General features: G+C 40.2%; 2 protein-coding genes across 4 annotated transcripts; both read left to right on the top strand.

Annotated features, from left to right (window-relative positions):
• The first annotated feature begins 849 nt into the window (after nucleotides 1–849).
• LOC129766689 (carboxypeptidase B-like) lies at nucleotides 850–20,356 on the top strand. The gene is made up of 3 exons (XM_055767277.1): nucleotides 850–929; nucleotides 990–1,725; nucleotides 19,825–20,356. Exons 1-3 carry the CDS (start codon nucleotides 850–852, stop codon nucleotides 20,299–20,301), a joined length of 1,293 nt encoding a protein of 430 aa, XP_055623252.1. The 3' UTR covers nucleotides 20,302–20,356.
• Nucleotide 20,357: 1 nt separating this feature from the next.
• LOC129769947 (carboxypeptidase B-like) lies at nucleotides 20,358–22,354 on the top strand. Of its 3 annotated transcripts, XR_008742003.1 has the most exons (6): nucleotides 20,358–20,547; nucleotides 20,605–20,814; nucleotides 20,878–21,147; nucleotides 21,204–21,915; nucleotides 21,987–22,152; nucleotides 22,215–22,354. XR_008742003.1 is itself a non-coding variant. In XM_055772485.1 (4 exons), exons 1-4 carry the CDS (start codon nucleotides 20,405–20,407, stop codon nucleotides 21,913–21,915), a joined length of 1,335 nt encoding a protein of 444 aa, XP_055628460.1. In that variant the 5' UTR covers nucleotides 20,358–20,404; the 3' UTR covers nucleotides 21,916–22,155. The 3 variants fall into 3 exon arrangements, 1 of the variants encoding a protein (XP_055628460.1); XR_008742002.1 differs by having other exon boundaries at nucleotides 21,204–22,152; XM_055772485.1 differs by lacking the exon at nucleotides 22,215–22,354 and having other exon boundaries at nucleotides 21,204–22,155.
• The last annotated feature ends 1,179 nt before the right edge of the window (nucleotides 22,355–23,533 follow it).

Here is a 23,533-nt window from a genome sequence, read left to right as displayed (position 1 = left end):
GATGCCCCTAGCAAATTTCAGTTCTTTTTCACTGATAAATTTGTCAGGAAGTTCTGGATTTCGCAAGGTATTTGTAGCTGGGGACAGAAAACAAAGATTGTCGCGACCAAGATAATAGACTCGAAAATGTACAGGGAAGAGTACCTGCAGAAACGTCTCCATTCGTTTACTAAGCCTCTCAAAGGTCCTCTGAAGTTTTTGTCAGATTTTGCAGACTGCCGTGACAATGGGGTCGATTACATTGAAAAACATCTCAATCGTCCCAATTGCCTCCTAATTCCGGCCAATCCAAAAATATTGGACAATTGTTAAGCGAAAATTGAAGAAGGGTGCCAAAGTGACTCGGGATGCTGCAAACATGAAGGGATCGTGAAAAAAAAACCGCTGAGACTTACCAACACAGTGTCCAAACTTTGTACGTCAAATTTCGAATTTCTCCGCATAAAACATCAGTTACATAGTGAACCAAGTATCAGCAATATTTGTTTTTATTTTTGTTGTTAATAATTTTTCGCTGTTACTCCTTAGTACGGGTTTGTTTCGATCCACCGTTTCAAAATTTTTTTTTCGCATAATAATATCATACCTACCATTAACCAATTTCGAATCGAATTGCGAAAATTCAATCGCCATGATATACTACTCGAAATACCGCGCCTAAAAGAAGCGCTCTGTGTTCGTCGAATGATAATTCATTTCGAAACTTATCTGTCGCTATAAATGTACCATAAAACCGGTTGTAGTGTTGGATAGAAGACGGTGATAATATTAAGTCGATCGCGGATTCGTCGCTTTTTTGGGTTTTTAATCGCTTCATTTTATCAGTTCAGTATTGATACTTATACCGAAATGACGAATATTTTTGATATAGTCGTAATTTTAAGCACGATTTGCATGTTAGCAGCATGTGAGACAGTATCATATAGGGGGTAATTAATTGTTCGAAGGTGCACAACAGTCTTACAAACGTTAATGTTTCTTTGTTGTAGTTACAAAGTGTACACAGTCCATCCCTTGACACGTGCTCAGTTGGACATTCTGAAACGAATGAACGATGGAGAGGGGATGGATTTTTGGAGTACTCCTCGCCTCGGAAGCAATTCATCGGTGATGGTTAGTCCAAATGCTGCAGATTCGTTTACCATGTCTTTGAATTTGCATAATATAAGCCACCAGCTGTTGAACGCGGATGCACAGCAATTAATTGACCAAGAGCGAGTCGATCAGATGAAGCATTTTCGCAAGCGGCAAGTCGCGTTCCATACGGTGGTAAGATCGTCGATGTTGGATCATATTTGGACGCTGGATGAAATATACGATTATATGGATTATTTGGCGAGAGCGTATCCGGGTATAGTGCGGGTCAAAAACTACGGCACAACATATGAAGGTCGCCCGATTAAGGTCATTACAATTTCCGCAACCGGAGAGGTGCGCCTATTTCGACCCGTAGTTCTGGTTGATGGAGGAGTACATGCCCGGGAGTGGGCTTCACATATGTCGGTTCTGTACTTGATTTATCAACTGGTGGAACGGTCGGCTGAGAATTCGGATATGCTGGCCAATACAGATTGGGTGATCATGCCTGTTGTCAATCCGGATGGATATGTGTATACGCACGCGCAAAATCGGTTGTGGCGGAAAAATAGAGTTCCGGTAAATCCGATTTGTCGAGGCGTAGATGTGAATAGGAATTTTCCCTTCCAGTGGTCGTTTTCCGGTGGGGTGAGTTCTTTTTTGTTTGGATTTTATTGTTGTTATGCACTTCTAAGCGGATGTTGATCGGAGTTATATATTGATTGTTGGTGTTACAATTACTCAAACCATATTTTTGACATTTGAGTCTTGATTTTCATTGAAAATTATAAGAAAAAATACTCTTCAAGTAATACCTAAAAATGCAAGTTACAAATACGGGAGGTGTTTCGGCTTTTCAAAAAAGCAAACGTCTCGTTCGGAGTTCTAGTTAAGACTAAATTTTATTCTTCTCGATTTGGTTCACATTTTTTGATTTGTATACTTAAAGCTATCGTCTCTAATTCTATGAATATATGTGCTGATCTGAGTTAGCAGAAAATGTGTTCTGGGATACTGCGCGTTGCTCGAGTGATAATTGCGGTGGTGTTTGTTTATTTGCTAGCGAAGCATAGCGTCGCGGGTCTGGTGATACCTTGCATTCCAAAAATTAAAATTTTATTTTCTCTAAACGGTCCTTCAAGCTTATTCATTGGTCTTTATTTTTATGTTTTTTCCATAAATTTTATAAAAATACGAACAATTCGTCAAAAGTCATTCATAGAACACATTAAGGTAAGTGTACCAATTATGGAGCAAATATGTCACCAGCTTACAGAAATTTGCGAATGAATATTCTATTTTAGTTAAAAAGTATACAAAGGTATACTTTTTCTAGCAGTTTGAACTCTGTTTGTGAAGATTTTCACTGATATTTCGATGATTAATTGACTAAATCGTATAAAAAACTTGTTTGAAAATGTCACTTCTATGTATCCATTATGGTAATAGTGCTTCTGGAGTATCGTAATAAGTGTACCTATTGCGGTAATGGTCGGTGTCACATAGAAAAAGTGTTAATATGATTCAAATAATACTTCAATAATGATTTTTAAATAAAACTATGCCACTGAAACTAATTCCAAGTATGCAATGCTCTTTCGTTAATTCTACACCAGATGAAAGATTATGGGAACAGATGTAACCAAACGTTGGGTTACAATAATGAATTTGGTGGGAAGGATAACCGTGGGTTTGGACTTTACCGATATTGTCAAAAAAAAAAGTAAAATATTTTGTGTTTGACTCAATGTAATTTCTCAAGTAACTAATAAACGTAGTATTGGGAGTGATTAACTGTTGTAGAAAAGATGACGTATGAGTCCAATTTTTGTAATAAACCAAATAAACAGTTAATCGCAGCCCCCAGGTTGGTGTTTCACAAAGAATTATTTTTTGTTAGGTAGTTTTGTTGTATTTATTTAGTAGTAGGGAAAGAAATATATTTATTTGCATATTTATTTATTTATTTACTTATTTATTTATTTATATATTTATTCATCTATTTATTCAATTATTTATTTATTGATTTATTTATGCATTCAAAGTTTATTTACAATTGCGTGTATTGTTTATTGAGTTTATTGTTTATTTATTTATTCATTTACATGCGGAAAGCAAGTACTAGGTTTAATTGTCCAGGTATAGCATGCTACATTAAATGTTCATTTATTAGTCGTGACACCAACCGAAACCCGTGGCCGTCCAAACCGCGGATTTTTATGTTTTTGTTACGTTTTTCGTAGTGAATCTTGTTTTCCGCCATCCGATTAAAGTGACTATGTAATCGTGCCTTTCTACCATTGTGTCCACCATTTTGTCTTGTGTCCGCATCGCGAGTGAATGTGTTTGAAGTTTTCCCCGAGATCCCTCAGCAAACGACTCAAGCTGCGTCGAAAGAACCAGCTAATCATGGTTATCACTATCACAGAGCGCGAAGTCGAAATTTTTCAGAGATTTTAGAATGGCTGTAACTTTGTGAATAGCCAACGCATGAAGATGGGTTATACGTCATTTTAAAGCTTCGAATTTGAAGTTTTGAGATGTGGTACTTGAATCTTTCTATATTGTTGTGGATAACAATATTTGAAATAAAGAAAAAAACGATTTTTTTGGTTAATATTATTTATTAAGTTATTATTAACCTTTCAAATCAGCATTTGATTCCAAGAACATTCCTGTAGGCCATTTTACTACAGGAAAAAAAAATCTAATGAATGAATTTTTCAATAATGCGATTATTCTCAAACCGGAAGGCAGTTTCTAAAACTCTAATAAATTATGTACCAGGTTCATTATTTATTATTATTGTTATTTTTCATTATTCGACAATTAATGCTTAAACGGTCATATCTACTTTGATTCTCTTCATTGACTTTTTCTCACGATAACCACGGCCTTGCAGATTTTGTGAAACATAATTTGATAAACGAGGATACCTTCTAAACCCCTGATATCGGACTCCTCAGGAAATTATTGCTGTCAAAGCCCATAGACGCGAAGATCTAACGTCGAGATGCCATACCACAAAACCTATAACAGTCGATGTTTTGCCGATAGCAATAGAGTGGAGGCTCTGGTCGGATAGTGCACTGTTCTCCGGTGGAAACATTTCTCTGAGCGCTTGAACTTGAAATATAAACAGTCGGTACTCTTTCGGAAATTATTTCTGAGAAGAACTTCTAATTGTACTACTACTACTAGAGGAACTGGTACAAATTCGGTACCCCATTTTGTTTTTTTGGACTTAGCTCTTGGCCAATGCTCGGGATTTCTTCATATTACGTCAGCTTATGAAGGGATCTATTGCGGACATTTCCCCACAAACCGATTTCAAAAATCTTGATTTGGCTCAGTGCTTTGAGCATAGAAGTAAAACAACTCAAATTCGAGTACCCACGATGCCTGGGTATAAATTTGGCACCCCATTATTTTTTAAATTTTTTCAAATTAAAAGAATCGTCCTGAAATCACTGAAAAATGTATTAAATAGAAGTAAATAGAAGTGAAGTACACTATCTCACGTAAATTAACTCAACTTTGACGAAGAAGCATGCAATTTTACAAAACAAAGAGGAACAAAAAAAAGATTTTTTCAAGAAAAAGCGAACAAATTTCATCTCGATTTTTTTTTCTAACTAAAAAAGTAAAACGAATCAAAAGCCTTTACAAAAGTCACAAGCGTAGTTAATTTTTTAATTTAATTTTGCTGCATGGGCATGCAATACTTAGCATAGTGTATCATCAACACTAAATATGTTCACATTGGGGTGCCAAATTACCGAATTTTCACTTTGGAATGAAATCTATGAAATTTGTGATTAAAATTTTGATACACTTACTCGAATTCGTTGAAGAACATCAATTTCTTGATCCAAATCAGCTTACATATTTAAAATCGGCTCACTATTCTATTTTTAATGATTTTTCAAAAGACGCACATGAAAATTTTTCAAGATTTCAAAAACAACAATTTTTTTTAAAAACACAGATATTTTGGGTCTTTGGCATCTGACGTTTGTTACCACATTACTAGAACACTTTTTTTTATTCACCACCAGAGTGCGCTCATTACCGCCGGAGATCCGGGTGGGTACCAAATTACCCACGGGGTACCGAATTTATACCAGTTCCTCTAATAATCAGTTGATAGAAACACGACTTTATACCGAATATCCGGCAAGCTTCGAGGCCGGATGGACAAATATCCGTCAGTCGGATATTCGATTTTTTACTTGCGAATACGAGACTGGCAAAACCATTTTACATTTTAGGGAAAAATAAACACATTTTTACATTTAAAAAATGAACGAAGATTGAATTTTCCGTTTGGAATCAATATTCTTTCATAAAGAATGAGGGTTCCTGGAAAGGATCTTGAATGGATTTATTCTGATAAGGATTTTCTACGACAATGATGAGATTTTCGTGGATGTATTGAATTAATTTTAACACTGGACGAATAAATGTAAAAAGCTCGAAGTTAAATATGCAAAGAACATCAACCAATTAATTTGTGTTCAAGATTAAAAAATTAAGAACTTCAGGGATGATAACCAGAGAGTGGATACACTTGCAATCACGATCCTTGTATTTGGTGGTCATTAAACTCTAAGCCTTACCCTCAACTGACAAGTTGTGCTTATCTTTCAGCTCCTTGCGGTAGTGTTCATAGCGAAAGACTGTTCTCTGGAGCTATTTTGTTAGGATTTATCTTCGGGTAATGAGAAATTATCGTTTTTTTTTTTTTCTAATATCCGGTATCCGGTCGAATAGCAAATATTTCAATACGAAAGCGATTTCGTACAACCATAATAGGAACCGGGAAGCTTTCAGCTTTCGATATTGTGATGATTGGCACATAGATATAGATTTAAAATTGTGAACAAACCAGGGGTTTTCAGAAAACATTTGACGGATCACCTGCATTTTCTAATCCAGGGGTTTTCATATGTCGCTCCGCGGAAAATTTGTGCTCCGCAAAGTTATAGCAAATGCTCCCACTTGAAAATTCACCTTGAAGAGAAACATTCTTTAATTTAATTTCACGGGGCATATAGTGATTTATCTTGTTTACTACGGGTCAGATGTGGTGTAACAGTGACGCGCAACCGAAATAGAGCTGTTCCGAGTTGGGTAATGTCAATGCAAATAGGACTTGTTTTATTGATTAAAAAATGCAGGTGCTCCGTCAAAAGTTTTTGCTATAAAAAGTGCTCTGCCATGAAAAAATCTGTTCTAATTAATAAAACAAATCCTATTTGCATTAACATTGCCCATGTGGGAACAACTCTATTTCAATTGCGCGTCGCAGTTACACGTCATCTGACCCGTAGTAAACAAGAAAAATCACTATAATATGCCCAGTGAAAATAGATTAGAGAATGTTCTTTTCAAGGTGGGTTTTCAAGTGGGCGCATTTACATTTACAACTTCGCGGAGCACAAATTCCCCGTGGCCAACCATTTGGAAACCCCTAAACTAAAAAAATCACGCATATTACCATAATTGATACTGTTGCGATAATAGGTACTCTGCCCTATATACACAAAAGAGTGCCAATGAAAATGGCCATTTCGAATTTTCAAACGGGATTTTCTTAAAAATGCTGATTTCCACTAGAAACTACCCTATGCACAATATCAGCTCAGTTGGACATCATTTACTAGTGTCGCAAAGCCGTCAAAGTTCGAGTTTTTGGAAAACCGAAAAAGTTAAGTAAAAGTAAAGGAAATTGGGGTTTAAAAAAAATGGGTGGGTTATATCTGATATAACCGCAAGGTTGACGTGGGACTACCTTAGCTTAGCAATCATTTGTTTGTATTGATTAAATTCTTGATTGAATGAAACAATTTCCGAATTCAATTGAATTCAATATATTTGTGAGGTCAATTCATGCATTGTGATAGATTATGTTCTTCGTTACAAGTAAATTCAATGACAGTCCTTTTACGTGTGGTATGATGCCTAGGACAAAATATGTGAACGAAAGAATTATCAAACGATTATTTTATTTTATCTCTGAAGTTTGCATCTTTCAAGTGTATGTAATGTAAGTTCGTGTAAGTTTATTAACCTCTAGTGTCTGCACGATTTTCCCAGGTTCCTAAGTTTAGAAGATCGTGTTAGAGAAACATATTCTAGTCTGCACAAAGACAAGCGAGTACAAAAGTACTCGCCGTTTGCATTTATTTGCAAAGTCGATTTCCCCAGGAAACTTGGTTTTGAAGTCTGTGGTGGGGAAACACATTTCAGTCGGAACAAAAATATCCCCGACTTCAATGTATCTGCAATGCCAATTTTCCCACGCTCCATAGATTTGAAGTCTGTATTGGGGATACACATTTCAGTCGGAACAAAATACCCCCGAATTTGCAATGCCGATTTCCTCCAGGCACCTTGGTTTTGAAATTAGTGAACACATATCGGAGGGAACAAAAACTCCCCATACTTTCATATGTTTGCAATGCCGATTTCTCCAACGCTGCTTGGTTTTGAAGTCTGTGTTAGGGAACATTTTTCGTGAGAACAAAAGTCCTCCTACTTTCATGTATTTGGAATGCCGATTTCCCCAAGGCTGCTTGGCTTTGATGGCTGTGTTGGGGAAACCGTAAATCGAGCCAATCAAAACAAGGCAGTTGTGGCATTTTGATAACGCTTAACATTTTACAGTTATTCAATTGTTTTTCTAATGAAAAACAACATTTAAGCCATATGTGGACGAAGTGACTGTGAGTCAAATGGAGCAATAGCTCATAAAGTGAAAAGCTATTGAGTACCGAGCCGTGCTTAGTTGAACGAAGGATCTTTGAAGATCGTATGAAAAGAGTGCTAGTGACTTTTTAGCAAGAAAAACAAACGCAATGATCAAAGGCTGGGATAAAAGTGTTGGAGAATGAAGATTATGATGACTTTATCCTCGACCATCGAGTACTCTACAAACACTATGCTGGCGGAAAACTTTTGGTAGTGCCAGCTACGATGCAAAATTCCGTGATCCGAAAAGCTCACGAGCAAGGTCACTTCAAGGCAAAGAAAATGAAGGAGATTATTCAACGTGAGTATTGGATCAAGGGTATAGAAATAAAGCTGGAGCGGTTTGTTGAGAACTGCGTCCCATGCATCCTAGCAGCACGGAAGGCTGGAAAAAGGAGGGTTGGCTACATCCTATACCAAAAGATGATCTTCCTCTATCAACATACCATGTCGATCACCTTGGCCCACTTACAGCATCCAACAAAGATTATCGATACTTACTATTGTAGATGCATTCACCAAGTTCGGCCGAAGAGGTTCTTCAGAAACTTGAGGTGCAAAAAGTTTGTTTTGGAAACCCCGTTAGGATTATTTCAGATCGAGGAGCAGTCTTTTTTTTTTATCCAAAATATATATTTTTATTAAGGCTCATATGGCGTCAACCTGACGGGGCCGGGAGTTCAATATTTCGACAATGTTTGCCTTATAACTATGTTAGTAATATGTAACCGATTACTCGCGGTTGGCTCGAGGTTAGTATTACAAGTGTTTTCGTAATTGTGATGTTGCTGTCTCCAATGCTCTGTACCTGTGCCCGACACGGGATACTTTCTATTGGGATGCAGCTGACCATTAATCAGCAACGCCCCCCTAGTCTGTAACCCATATCTAGCGTGGTGCGTCTTCTCGACTCGAGGAATCCAGGATAGAACGGTCACTAGCCGGCGCAAACATCAGCTCGTGTAGAGTTGTCATGAGCGGTACAACCTTTGGCTCTTGTTGAATGATCATTGGACTGCACAACCTTTGGCCCGTGTATCTGTAAAGAGAGTGTGTATGTATTGCCGCGACTAAGTAATAGTTTATAGATCGGATAGGAGGGATATGAAACAGGGACACAAAGAAGGAAACATCATTAAACGTTGACATCGGCGTTTCTGAGGAACAGGTATAGATGAAGCAGAAGATCAGGATCACGGCTACCTAAGATATCCCGAGAGAATAGAGAGCAGTCTTTCGTTTCAAGAATACTGTGAGCGTGAGGGAATCCAGCATCTTCTAACTACAACTGGTGTACCTCGCGGAAACGATCAAATTGAGAGGGTCCATAGTATCATCGTCCCAGCTCTTCTTCTTCTTATATGGCACTAACGTTCCTAGAGGAACTCCGCCGTCTCAACGTAGTATTACTTGCGTCATTTTCATTAGTACTTAGTTGAGATTTCTATGCCAAATAACACGCCTTGAATGCATTCTGAGTGGCAAGCTCTAGAATACGCGTGACCACAGTGCAAGTCAGAGTAAATTTCTTTGAAGAAAAATTTCCCCGACCAGAACGGGAATCGAACCCGAACCCCCGGCATGTTAGGTTTGACGCTAACCACTCGGCCACGGGAGCACAAGTTTTGTCCCAGCTCTGACAAAACTGTCTATCTGTCTAACTGTATAGAACCCGGAGAACTGGTTTCGAAACGTAGGATGCTTACAACGGTACTTGACCAATTCTTATTAACGCTCAATTGATCGGAGCCCTTTCCAGTTACTGTTTGGTGTTAATATGAGGGGCCCCGAGGATGTACGGCTGTCCGAGATAGTATCCCAAGTAAATGTTCAGTTATTCGACGAAGAAAGGAAGAAGGAGCGTGCTGAAACTCGGATAAAGATTTCGAAGGAGCAGCAGAATAAAAACGCCAGTTCGATCGCAAGCGTAAGGAAGCTAACGTTTATGAAGTCGGTGATTTGGTTGTCATTAGCAGGACTCAATTCGGAAGCCATTTGAAGATTGCCAAGAAGTTCCTAGGACCTTATCGTGAAACAGAATGATCGTTACGATGTGGAAAAGGTTGGCTCACACGATGGTCCGATCCGGACGTCATCTTGTGCAGAGTATATGAAGCGTTTTGTTCCTGGCGATGACGACGATTATTTCGATGAGACAGCGGTGCTTCCGAAAATTAATGACATCATCCGGGTCGGATGACGGTCAGGATGGCCGAATGCCGGAAAAAAAGTGAATTGAGCATCTCTAGTGGGCAACACTAATTATTCTTTTTGTGTACTGACACACTCTCATGCATTGTTTCAACCTGACGTATCAGTTTTTGGGTGATGCTACAATAGGCAAAACATGTTTAAGAATTTAACAAAAGTTTAATGAATTCGAATCAAGTTTAAGTCTCGAGGTCCGAAACCGAGTATTTTTGTGGTCAACTGTGATCAGCGGTAGAAATCCCTTTGACAATCTAACATATGTTGTTGAGGCAGGTCCGGATTTCTTACAGAAATTTACAAAGATCGGATAATCGTCCTTCCACTTTGAAATTCAAATCGACAATGCTTTATTGTGCTTAAGCCCTGTTATAAAACATCCTATACAAGTAGGTATTCAAAAGTTCAATAACAGCCCTTAATATGTGTGGTGCGGTACTTGATTCTAGGTGGATTCGTATCAAAACATAGTGTGAACTATTATGGCCGCCACCTGAAAATCTCTGAATTTCATTTGCGTGTATTAATGATTTGTTTACAATTGGTGTTGTATTGTGAAAAAACTCAGATAAATTGAATTGTTGTGTTTTACAAAGATTGAGCAAAGTAATTCGATCTGCTGCCGTTATTCTTCTTAGGGAAGTGCGTTAAATTTTGTAATCAAATGTTTGATGACACAATTGGATATGGTAATGGTAATGAATTAGAGAGACTTTAAACTCTGAGAGTTCATTCGTCTCTACATTGGATATGCTAGGTGCAGACAAGATAAGTATTATCATTTTCCTGTCGTTGGCATCTTCTTTTTCACAGTCGGAGACGAATGAATCGTTGGATTTAAAGTCTCCGTACATTCAGCTCGCGTAGTCCGAAGACATCGGTCGCAAATTTGTTCGCGTCTATTATAGAGTGGAGATTATACCGTTATCAGTTCGTGGCTGGTGAAGTTATTTCGCCCTAACGGGGTTCTCTTTATTGCGCGAGTGAGGAGAGCAGCAATCACTACCAGCGTGAGGAAGAAGTCCTCCACGGCGGACGCGGTGCGTGTGCCGTATCATCGCTGTGTGTGCTTTAGCATCGTCATCGATTCCATCATCGTGTTTTGGTGCGATATACCGTTGCATCTGTGCCGAGCGATTGCCACGCGGTTCGATTGGGACACCGTTTCAATTCATTCGCATTGGTGTGCGATTTAGGTATAATATATATTAGGTTTAGAAATACAAAAAAAAAAAAATTATATTATTTTATAACTGCCGTAATGGCAGAATGTCATGTTGACATGGAGATTGAAACTACTGTTTCCTCCTCACTAGCTACAACGGGGGCTGGGAAGTCGCTTAAACGCGTTCCCCCCTCAGAAGATGTCTCTTCAGAGAAAGAGGTAATCTACCTTAACAAGCCCCCCTCAAGAAAATTGGCAAACTTTTCCTCCTCGCCCCCTCAATCTCCCGCTCCCGCTTCCGCTCTACTACCGAACTTGCCTCCCAGCCCTACTGATCCCGCTCCCGTTCAACAATCGATCTCGTCCTCCCCCTCAGTTGTTTCCTCTCCTCGTGTCAAGGTCTATCCAGACGATGCACTTGGAGCTGGTCCATGGGTTGTTTTTTCCGGCCTAAACCAAAAGGAAAGTCAATTAATGTCATTCAGGTTTCGAAAGATCTGGCAAGATTATATTCCTCCGTGGTCGAAATCTCTAAGGTTAGACCGAACAAACTGCGTGTTGTCGTGAGTGATCGGAAACACGCGAATGCAATTGTGATCGACGAGAGATTCTCCCTAGAGTATCGCGTCTACGTGCCCTCCCATGACGTAGAAATCTCGGGGGTGGTAACTGAAACTGGTCTGACGTGCGAAATGATAAAAGAAGGAGTTGGTAAATTTAAAAGACTCCCGTTGGTGGGTGTTAAAATTTTGGACAGCCGCCAACTAGGAAAAGTATCCCAGGAAGAGGGAAAAACTAAATTCACGCCGTCAGACTCGTTTCGAGTAACTTTTGCTGGTTCCGCTCTACCTGACTACGTCATGGTGGGCAAATTGAGATTGCCTGTGCGACTCTTCGTGCCAAAGCCCATGACTTGCCAAAAATGCAAGTCAGTTGGTCACACTTCAGATTATTGTGCCAACAAGGAGCGCTGTGCCACTTGCGGAGAGCAACATGAGGGGAAATCCTGCAGTGCGACTGAGCATAAATGTCCATATTGCGGGGGATCCCCACACGAGCTCTCAGTGTGTGAAACTTACAAGAGTCGCTGGGAGAAACAGAAGCGCTCTTTGAAGGAACGCTCGAAACGCACTTTTGCGGATATTTTAAAGGGCGCTTCTCCACGGGCCCAACAACAACAACCAATCAACACACAAAATGTCTTCGCCACGTTGCCCGTTGACGAAATAGAAGCGGACACAGCTAACGGGGGCACACCGTTCATTTTCCAAGGGAATCCCCGGCGCAAAAATGTAACCACTCCCAAAGTTCAAGGACAAGCCCCTCCGGTGATACCCCCTGTTAGCATGCCTAAAAAATCGAGTGCAGCGGACAAGCAAAATCAGGTTCCTCCTGGATTCCGCGGGAATAATTCACCTTCGAATGGCCCAGCACTCGAGGGGACATCAAAAACCCCAACTGTCCCTGTTTTTCCGTCCAGTTCAACTTCCCAATCGGGATTTATAAAGTTGTCTGACCTTTTGGACCAAATCTTCAAGTGTTTTAATGTTTCCGACTCCATCAGAACCATTGTCACCGCAATGCTTCCAGTACTAAAGACAATTTTGCAGCAATTGATGCAAACATGGCCCCTCCTTGCAATGATTATCTCTCTTGATGTCTAATTTAAATAGAGAGGTCGGAGACATCACTGTTTTACAGTGGAATTGTCGTAGTCTTATCCCTAAATTGGATACATTCAAATTTTTAATTCATAACTTCAATTGTGATGTTTTTGCTCTGTCCGAAACTTGGCTTTCTTCGCGAGATGATCTCTCTTTCCACGATTTTAATATCATACGCTTGGACCGTGATGACAGATACGGAGGGGTGCTATTGGGTATCAATAAGTGCCACTCATTTTTTCGAATTGACCTTCCACCTATTGGAGGGATCGAAGCTGTTGCTTGTCATGCAAACATCAGAGGCAAAGACCTCTGTATAGTCAGCTTGTATTGGCCTCCGAGAGCTGCGGTTAGCCGCAATCAACTTGTTGACATGTGCTCACTCCTTCCTGAGCCACGATTGATCTTGGGAGACTTCAACTCTCACGGAACTGCCTGGGGGGAACAGTACGACGACAATCGTTCATTATTGATATATGACCTTTGTAACAGCTTCAATTTGACCGTTTTGAACACTGGGGAAACAACACGTGTACCTAAACCTCCTGCTAACCCAAGTGCTCTTGACCTCTCGCTTTGCTCGAATTCACTATCATTAGATTGCAAGTGGAATGTAATCCAGGACCCCAACGGTAGTGATCACTTGCCAATCAAAATTTCCATCACCACTGGGTCGAATTCTTCTGAATCTATAAATTTGGCATATGACCTCACAAGACACATTGACTGGAAAAAATATGCGGACGCGATTACTCTAGCCATCAATTCCAGAGATGGTTTACCTCCATTGGAGGAGTATAACTTCCTTTCTCGTTTGATATATGACAGCGCGGTTCGCGCTCAAACGAAACCCATCCCAGGTTCCACTATTCGTCGAAGGCCTCCCAATCCATGGTGGGATAGCCAATGTTCCAAGCTTTATCAGGATAAATCGAACGCATTTAAAGCTTTTCGGATACGTGGAACCATTGAGAATTTTCAAACGTATTTGGACCTTGAAAATCAATTTAAAAACTTGATCAAAGGGAAAAAACGTGCTTATTGGCGAAATTTCGTGGGAGGTTTGTCACGAGAAACGTCAATGAAAAAATTATGGAAAGTGGCTCGAAACATGAGAAATCGCTCTTCATCGAATGAAAGCGAAGAATATTCACATCGATGGATTTTTAATTTTGCACGGAAGGTTTGTCCTGATTCCGCTCCTGTGCAAAAAATTCTTCGAGATATACCACAAGATAGGTGCGATCTTGATTCCGAGTTTTCGATGGTAGAATTCTCTCTTGCTCTCCTTTCTTGTAACAATTCTGCTCCAGGAACGGATAGAATTAAGTTCAACTTATTAAAAAACCTCCCTGATGTGGCGAAACATCGCTTGTTGAATTTATTCAATCGGTTTCTGGAGCATAATATTGTTCCAGATGATTGGAGACAAGTGCGAATTATAGCTATTCAAAAACCCGGAAAACCCGTGTCCGACTTCAATTCGTACCGCCCAATAGCAATGCTGTCTTGTATACGGAAATTGTTGGAGAAAATGATCTTGTTTCGCCTTGATCGATGGGTTGAAACGAATGGCCTACTCTCAGATACACAATATGGGTTCCGCAGGGGCAAGGGGACGAATGATTGTCTTGCGTTGCTTTCTTCAGAAATTCAAATGGCTTACGCCGAAAAAAAACAAATGGCTTCAGTATTCTTGGACATAAAGGGGGCCTTTGATTCAGTTTCAATAGAGGTTTTGTCAGACAAATTACACTCTCGGGGTCTGCCGCCTCTGTTGAATAATATGTTATATAACTTGCTCTGTGAGAAACAGTTGAATTTTTCTCACGGGGATTCGACAGTAAATCGGGTCTCCTACATGGGCCTCCCCCAGGGCTCATGTTTAAGCCCCCTTTTGTACAACTTCTATGTAAACGACATCGACAATTGTCTTACACAAAATTGCAGCCTAAGACAACTTGCAGATGATGGAGTGGTGTCTGTCGTAGGATCAAACGAATCCGACCTGCAAGGTCCCTTACAAGATACTTTGAACAATTTTTCAACCTGGGCCATTGGGTTAGGGATCGAATTCTCCACGGAGAAAACAGAGATGGTGGTTTTTTCTAGGAAGCATAGACCAGCAAAACCAAAGCTTCAACTTTTGGGTAAATCGATCACTCATGCTATGTCATTCAAGTATCTTGGGGTCTGGTTCGACTCCAAATGTACTTGGGGGGCCCATATTAGGTATCTGAGTAAAAAATGCCAACAAAGAATAAACTTTCTCCGTACAATTACCGGCACCTGGTGGGGAGCCCATCCCGAAGATCTTATAATGTTGTATCGAACAACTATTCTCTCAGTGATGGAGTATGGCAGTTTCTGTTTTCAATCAGCTGCCAAAACACATCTCATTAAACTCGAGCGAATTCAGTATCTTTGTCTCCGTATTGCGTTGGGATGTATGCCCTCAACGCATACCATGAGTCTCGAGGTTTTGGCAGGCGTACTCCCACTAAAAGATCGCTTCAATTTATTATCTCTTCGGTTCCTCATCCGGTGTAAGGTTATGAACCCATTGGTGATCGGAAATTTTGAGCAGCTTACCGAGCTAAATTTTCATTCAGGATTCATGAGCTCATATCATGAATTCATCTCCATGCAGGTTGATCCTTCTTCGTATACTCCCAACCGTGTTTGTTTTCCTGACTACATCAATTCCTCTGTACATTTTGATCTGTTCATGAAGGAGAAAATCCATGGAATTCCAGATTATCATCGATCGGGGATCGTTCCTACGATCTTCAATGCAAAGTATGGGCGTGTCAATTGTGATAATATGTACTTTACTGATGGGTCCTCTATGAATGAGTCCACAGGATTTGGAGTGTTCAACGAAATTTTTAGCACCTCCCACAGTCTTCAGAATCCTTGCTCTGTGTATATTGCTGAATTGGCAGCAATACATTAGGCGCTGGACAGCGTCGCCTCACGACCTGTTGAACACTATTACGTTGTAACGGATAGTCTTAGCTCTGTCGAAGCTATCCGTTCAGTGAGGCCGGAAAAGCACTCGCCGTACTTCCTTGAGAGAATACGAGAAAATTTGAGTGCTTTAACCAGACGCTGTTATGTCATTACCTTTGTCTGGGTCCCTTCACATTGCTCAATTCCGGGTAACGAGAGGGCTGACTCATTGGCAAAGGTAGGTGCAATTGAAGGCGATATTTATCAGCGTCAAATCGCTTTCAATGAATTTTATTCTTTAGTCCGTAAAAATACCATCGCTAACTGGCAACGTAAATGGAACGAAGATGAATTGGGCCGGTGGTTTCACTCGATTATCCCTAAGGTTAGCCTCAAACCATGGTTCAAAAGTCTGGACTTGAGTCGGGACTTTATTCGCACCTTCTCCCGACTCATGTCCAATCACTGTTCGTTAGACGCGCTACTCTTTCGTTTTAATCTTGCCGATGGCAATATCTGTGCTTGTGGCCAAGGTTACCACGACATCGAACACGTTGTTTGGTCGTGCGAGGAGTATCTTGTTGCCAGATCGAATTTAGAAAACTCTCTTCGGGCTAGAGGAAGGCAGCCCAATGTGCCGGTGAGAGATGTGTTGGCTCGGTTAGACCTTGATTACATGTCCCAAATATATGTCTTCCTAAAAGCTATCGATCTTCGTGTGTGATTGTCCTTATATCCTTATATTCTCCTTTTCCTTTTCCTTCGCGAGAAATCAAATCCCTTCTTACTAACAATAGAATAAGGTGAAATGTAAATACATGTTAGATATAAGATAGGCTTAAGAATTGAGTATGATGAATGTGAGTGCGAATGTGAGTGTGAACATTGTCAACATATCCTTATATCCCATCCTTTTCCTGAAACAAAATGTCACCCATCTAAACTCGAGCAAGCCGCTAGTAATCGGTTCTCTACTTCATTAACATTAGCATTAATAAAAAATGTTTATATATACTTGTAACTATACAGATAGGAGTTTGGCTCCTTTAAACTTATGTAACTGAGCCTGTAAAAATAAACGATTTAATAAAAAAAAAAAAAAAAAAAATCATTTTCCGGGTCTGATAGCGATGTTTGGTGAAATGCATTTGTTTCCTTTTGCAGCTACATTCTATACTCCATTGAAGTCTAAACTGTTGCTGGTTGTACAGATCGTTGTCCGATGGGATGTGCGTGAAGTCAGGACCGGTCAGGAGAGGCAGATGCTGATGAGATTGTGCGTTATGTTTTCAAATACACCGGAACAGCTTGATCGACTCCGGAAACATCGGACAGCCGCCACCATGAAATACTTCCCCATTGTAATGCCGGAATGCCTACGTTGTGTTGTTGGAACTGGCCACTTTTGCTGAGGATGACGTTGCATACGGTAGTAGGTAGCGTAATCGCTGCTTCGTATTTTCCATTCAATATCCAACCGAAAACGCTCTCGATAAGCAATAAATTTTTATCTTGATTGATTCTATTCGCTGGATTTATATATGTAAAGAAATGCTCAGCCCCAAGTATTATATCAACAGCTCCTGTTTTGTTAAAACTTGGATCGGCTAGGTCCTTGGAAAGACACCAACTGCTAATAGGCGTGGTTACAGTTGGTAAGTCGGTTGTTATTCGAGGCATTACCAGAAAATCTAGCTCCATGCTAAAATGATTTACTTCGGAGCGAATGTTGGTACATACTGAATGACGCACATTGTATGAACGTTGACCAATTCCATGTACTGGAATATTTATATTATGACGATTCAGCTGTAGTAATTGACATAATCGTTCGCTTATTAATGTTTGTTTGTGAACCATTGTCCAGTAACGCGCGATCAGGATGAAAATTACCATCGGAATCTTGTATCTGCAGGACGACGGTGGATTACAAAACACTACAACTCGTGGATGGAGATGGATTGCAGGATTGGAACGCTGCTTAATTGGTAGAAGTTGTAGCCGTTCGGACGATTGGATGTTCATTATGTTCGCAGGATGCATTGGTGCTGATGATGGGGTGTGGTGTTGAATCGCTCACACTTGAATAGTGGATGTTGCAGATTGCAGGCATAGCACGTCCTCTTTGGTTTCTCGGCAACCACATGTGCGGTAATGTGTTGAAATGATTGTCGGTTAGGAGTGGATAGGTGAGTGTTTTAATTCGTGCATTGTTGCGACTGATTGTTGACTCGAGTACTCTTCTTCTTCTTCTTTGTTTTTAAGAGGCTTTAAACTTTGCAATTCATTCGCCTCTACTCGAGTACTCTTATTTTCTTATATTTGCTTTTGGTTAAGGAATTCCATAAGTTGAGCGAAGTTTTATGCTTCGATAGTAGAAGCATAACCTTCCCACGTTTTCAAGGTGACATTATCAAGTCGCATGCATAATAAATGCTCAAGTATAGTGCTCCACTGATCAATTGGTTCACCAAGTTGACGGAGAATTTTTATGTGACGGTCATATTCGTCAACTACACTATGCAGAGCTTCTGCGGATTCCCTTCTCATACTGGGGCAATCCAACAAGGCTTGTATATGTCGTTTTTTTAACAGGTAATCATTGACATAGCGCGATTTAAGGGTTTGCCAAGCGAGTGTATAATTATTGGAACTGATCGCAATACACTCAATGAGCTTAGCGGCTTCACCTTTGACGGTGGCGCGGAGGTAGTGAAATTTCTGGATGTCAGGTACATCCACCTTTCTATGGATCAGCGCGTCAAAGGTATCGTGGAAGGTTAGCCAATGGCTGTAGTCTCCATGAAATTCTGACAATGTTATTGTGGGAAGTTTCAATCCCGAAAGCTCAGAAGAAGGAGATTGAGAAACCATGTTCGTAGTAGATGGAGAGGGTAGATGAGATTGTAGGGCAGCTTTAATTTTGAAGTAGAGATTTTCGTAGGCGAACCGAATTTCTTCGTTACTTTGCATACCCTTGCTGGTGATTTCCTCGTCTTCCAGTTGTTGCTGTAGGCAGGTCCGGATTTATTACAGAAATTCGAAAAGATCGGATGATCGTCGTTCCATTTTAAAATTCAAATCGACAATGCTTTATTGTGCTCAAGCCCTGTTATAAAACATCCTGTACAAGTAGGTATTCAAAAGTTCAATAAGAGCCCTAAATATGTATGGTGCGGTACTAGATTCGAGGTGGGTTCGTATCAAAACATAGTGTGAACTATCATATGTTTTGTAGATATTTTTTTGACTTATAAGGACACAATGATTTTGCTGAGAATCCACAGTGTGTGACATCTTTGGAACTGTTTATTTTGTTTACTCGTTCTTATCAGTTTCAACTGATAGATGAGATATGTTTCTGAGCCAAACAGGTATGATGATAAAAAGATTGTCGAAAACTCGATGGAGTGCTCATTATAATGCTGTAAAACCAATTTATGGGCAGATCGCAGCCACTGTAGTTTTGTGCGATTAAAATACTTGATCAAGTGCACGGTCCCTTCTACCAGCAGTTTATGATTTCATACTTGTAAGTAATGTATTTCTGTAGTAATGTAGAAACATTAAATTAAAAAAATCATTATTATTTGAATAAGTTGCTGTCTCGATGGTGAAAAATACGCGTGAAAATAGCATCAAGATGGACGGTTCAATAATTTATAATTGCTGGGTCCCGTTCATGAATCCGGAAACCAACGATACGGCAGACAACTTCAATGGAGCTGATGTACCGACCTATTTGGGGCCGCATTTTTTGCCGGTGTCATTCAATTGAGCAGTATTCTAAATTTGAAACACAGCCATATTGCTTCCTTCTTTCACAGACTTGAAAATGTATCAATTGCTCTTCACCGATCTGCAAAACTCAACATTAATATGATCATAGAATGTTTTGCTCTGTCCAAATATGCAATTGTTTGTAATCCATTTAAATTAAAATATTTCAATTACCTTATTGGAAGCTAGGAATTTAAAAATCTCATTATATTCATCTTTTCACAGGAATGCAGCGACGGATACGCTGGTCCCGCGCCTGCTTCGGAGGCGGAGACGCGTGCCCTCATGTTGCTGATGGCAACCTACGCTCGGGCAACCAAGGTGTACCTTTCGGTGCACTCGTGCGGTGATTTGATTCTGTATCCTTACGGATACAGTTACGTTCAGGCACCAAACGCCGCAGAGCTACACGCCCTTGGCGAACGAGTAGCGCTTGCCGTTTTAGCGAACAACGGACCGCATTACAGGGTCGGTAGTGCATCCTATCTGCTGTACCCTTCTAATGGTAGCGACGATTTCATCTATGGAAGTCTAGGTGTTCAGTATGCCTACACGCTGGAGCTAACGTGTGGGATCGCGGGAGGTGGATTCATCGTCAGCATGCCTGAGATGAGGAAGATTGCCAACGAAGCGTTCATAATGTTTAATGTTTATGGCATATTTGCTGGTGAACAAACCGTGGGACCGCGACACAGGGCGTAGTATATGGAAGAGCTTTGTAGTATCTATAAATGTCAACCAAACAATAAATATACAGGAACAATACGCAGTGTGTGTATCTTTTCAATATATTTCCATCGATAAGATGAAAGCTGTTATGTTTATGTTTGGTTTGTTATTCTTCAACGTTGGATTTAAGATGAGCAGATATCGGTTCAGTGGACTAATATTCACAGTGGGTATCCTGAGTCTGATACCGATCGGAATGAATGGGATGACGTTCGAAGAGTGGGAATATTATTAAGTTTTAGCATCGTTCATACAAACAAAGGGTATATTTTTCAGCTACCACATGTACACCATCCGTCCGGAAACCCTTGGGCAGTTGAAAATATTACACAAAGTAAAAGAAACTGCTGGGTTCGACTTTTGGGATGTTCCGAAGATGCACCGTGCGTCCAGAGTAATGGTCAAGAGAATTGACGCCAGAGTGTTCGAGAAGTTTCTGAAACGTTATGGAATTTATTATGAACAGGCTGAGAAAAACGTTCAACAGTTAACCTTTTCTTTTCGATCCACTAAACCACTTAAAATTCATTGCCACCGCTTCTATTGTAGGATATTGGATCAAGAGAAACTCAAGATTAGGCAGAGAAGATATAAACGATCCATCGGTCTGGACTATACCGTAACTTTCAAACACTACTGGAGTCTGGAAGAAATCTACGAATACATTGAATATTTGGGGTCATTTCATCCTATGGTTAATAGTATAACTATTGGAAATACTCATGAACAACGATCAATCAAAGCTGTCACTATATCGTTGGATGGACAAATCACGATGAAACGTCCTGTGGTGTTCATAGATGCCGGCATCCACGCGCGGTGAGTGGCCGTATACTGTATTGTACTTTCCGGTCGTATACTGTGGACCTTTTCAGCGAATGGGCTGGAATCATGGCTGTTATGTACATGATCCATGAATTCGCCGAAAACACAAGATGGTACGGTGAACAGCTTAACAACACGGACTACGTCATCATTCCCGTGCTGAATCCGGATGGTTTCGTGTACTCACGTGAGGTGAATCGTTTGTGGAGGAAGAATCGGGTACGGCTACACAGCGAATGCGTAGGTGTTGATTTGAATCGTAACTTTCCTTACGCTTGGGTGAACAGCGGTACTATGTGCAAGCCTTATTTCGCTGGTTCACGACCGGGTTCCGAGCTGGAAACACGTGCTATGATGAACTTGATGGAGCGCTTTAAAGCCGCTGTAAAGTTGTACATAGCGGTGCACACCCACGGGGAGATGATCTTGTGGCCATGGGGATACAAAGTGGTCCGTTGCGATAACTGGCGCGAACATGACCATTACGCGAAGATGGCCAGCAATGCGATCAAGACAGCTGGTGGCAAACAGTGGAGGGTGGGGAACTCAGCGGAACTCATGTACATAGCCAGTGGAGCTTCCGATGATTATGCTCACGCCAACGGAGTTCGGCTGGCATATACAATCGAACTCACCGGAGGTGGCCAGTATGGATTCGATTTGCCCGAGGAAGAACTGGGCAAAGCTCTCGCGCAAACCATGCAGATTTTCAAGGTGTTCGGAAAGGTCGCGGGAAGGTCGCTTAATTCAACTTTTCCATAAGTACTTTTGGTTCATTTTTTTAGCTAGTATAGCATTACTTAAAAATTTCTCTATTCGTCTTTAATTCGTAGAACATTTAGCATAGGGAGTATAGATTGCATTTGATGTATGCAACAGGATTGAAACTGTCACAGATATAAAGCATGCGTTAAATAATTCTTTAAAAAATATAGTACACAAATGCATCGCGTCCAATATTTTCTTATATAAATATAATCATCGATTATTTTACATATGGTATTCAGATTGTATTGGTTATTGCTGTGAATGGAAGGTAATATCATGTTGATCATTTACAGCCTATGTTCCGGAACAACACCGCTTTCAATGTTTTTCGAATCTGTTCAAAGGATCACGGACTAGAACAGAACGAAAACTCTTACGCCTATATGGCAACTGTGTAAATGTGTACCATATGCAATCGTATAGAAGGGAATACTCTAACGCCGAAAACATGGCAACTGTGTAATGTGCTAATTATAGATATGATAAACATGTGACATGTACACAATTGAAATTCGGCTCTGTTACAGCTAAAATGCTAATGAGCCTAAAATAAACAAAAGGGATAAAAAAAAAGGATCACGGCCTTAACATGTTGAGCTCCGATTTTTTCTTGCTGCGCTTCCAATTCAGCCCGTTTCAAGCCCGCTACCAGAAAGCTCAACGTCGACCCCTTGGAACCGAAGCTGGGCTCAACGTGTTCTACTGGGCAAAAGTCAAATTTTTGTAAAAGCTGAAATTTAAAAAAAACAAAAAAAAATAGGGGAAAAGGGGGAAATTTGGACCACCTAAGCAAATCGCCTAATATTTCCAAACCAATACGGTCTAAATGAAAAATGTCACATTGTATACTGAGCTACACTTGTTTTCTCTCAATAAATAATGTTTAATCATTATATCAAGCTTTAATCTACCAATTATATCATAAAATAAAAGAGATGATTTTTGGACATTAAAATTTGATGCGGGGTGATTTGGACCGTCTGTGGGATGATTTGGTCCAGTGTGTGTTTCATCGAAAAAAACAGTAAAGTATTTTGGGATAATGTTACAATCAGTAACAGAGTTTTGGGATCGATACCAGATGTCTTGGCCAGATTCCAGACCAGAAAAATTGGATTGACACCATCTCGAATTCTGCATGAATCTTTTCACTGTTGTTCGAGCATTTTCAAACACTTTCGTTGTTAGTCAAACAAAATTCATTCTTGATGGCCTGAGTTGCTCTTTAAGCTTCTCCTTCTTCCAACGTTGTCTGTCCATCTTCTTTTTGTAATTCCGTGACATCTGGAATCAATTAGATCAAAGAAAAGCCTCACACCTGTAGGACCAATTCACCCCACAGAAACGTGTCCATGTCACCCCACACAACATGGAAAAATGAAAATGCAATTAATTTCATTTATTATTATCAAACTTACAGTTTCGCTGCATCAAATTGTTCCTCTTCTGTAGACGTACAGAACTTTACTGCACAATACACGGAAAGTTTGTTTAATCAGCGGGAAAAACCTTAAAACCACGATCGGAAAAATCACATTTTTCGACGATCAAAGTGCTTGTTGTGTTCATGCTACCGGTTCCTTCCACCTGTCGAATTTTACCTGAGTTTTTT

The sequence above is a fragment of the Toxorhynchites rutilus genome, chromosome 2 (assembly GCF_029784135.1).
Source record: "Toxorhynchites rutilus septentrionalis strain SRP chromosome 2, ASM2978413v1, whole genome shotgun sequence".
Classification (NCBI taxonomy): Eukaryota; Metazoa; Arthropoda; class Insecta; order Diptera; family Culicidae; genus Toxorhynchites; species Toxorhynchites rutilus.
The sequence above is the reverse complement of the archived record's forward strand: the minus strand, read 5'-3'. Positions and strand labels throughout refer to the sequence as shown.

What these genes read in the sequence shown, in the direction of transcription:
- LOC129766689 (XM_055767277.1), top strand. Translation starts at nt 850, where the DNA reads ATGACGAATATTTTTGATATAGTCGTAATTTTAAGCACGATTTGCATG. An exon ending in GAGACAGTATCATATAGGGG is followed by an intron (nt 930 to 989) that starts GTAATTAATTGT and finishes TCTTTGTTGTAG; the next exon opens with TTACAAAGTGTACACAGTCC. An exon ending in AGTGGTCGTTTTCCGGTGGG is followed by an intron (nt 1,726 to 19,824) that starts GTGAGTTCTTTT and finishes ATCTTTTCACAG; the next exon opens with GAATGCAGCGACGGATACGC.
- LOC129769947 (XM_055772485.1), top strand. Translation starts at nt 20,405, where the DNA reads ATGAAAGCTGTTATGTTTATGTTTGGTTTGTTATTCTTCAACGTTGGA. An exon ending in AATGGGATGACGTTCGAAGA is followed by an intron (nt 20,548 to 20,604) that starts GTGGGAATATTA and finishes TATATTTTTCAG; the next exon opens with CTACCACATGTACACCATCC. An exon ending in GATGCCGGCATCCACGCGCG is followed by an intron (nt 21,148 to 21,203) that starts GTGAGTGGCCGT and finishes GGACCTTTTCAG; the next exon opens with CGAATGGGCTGGAATCATGG.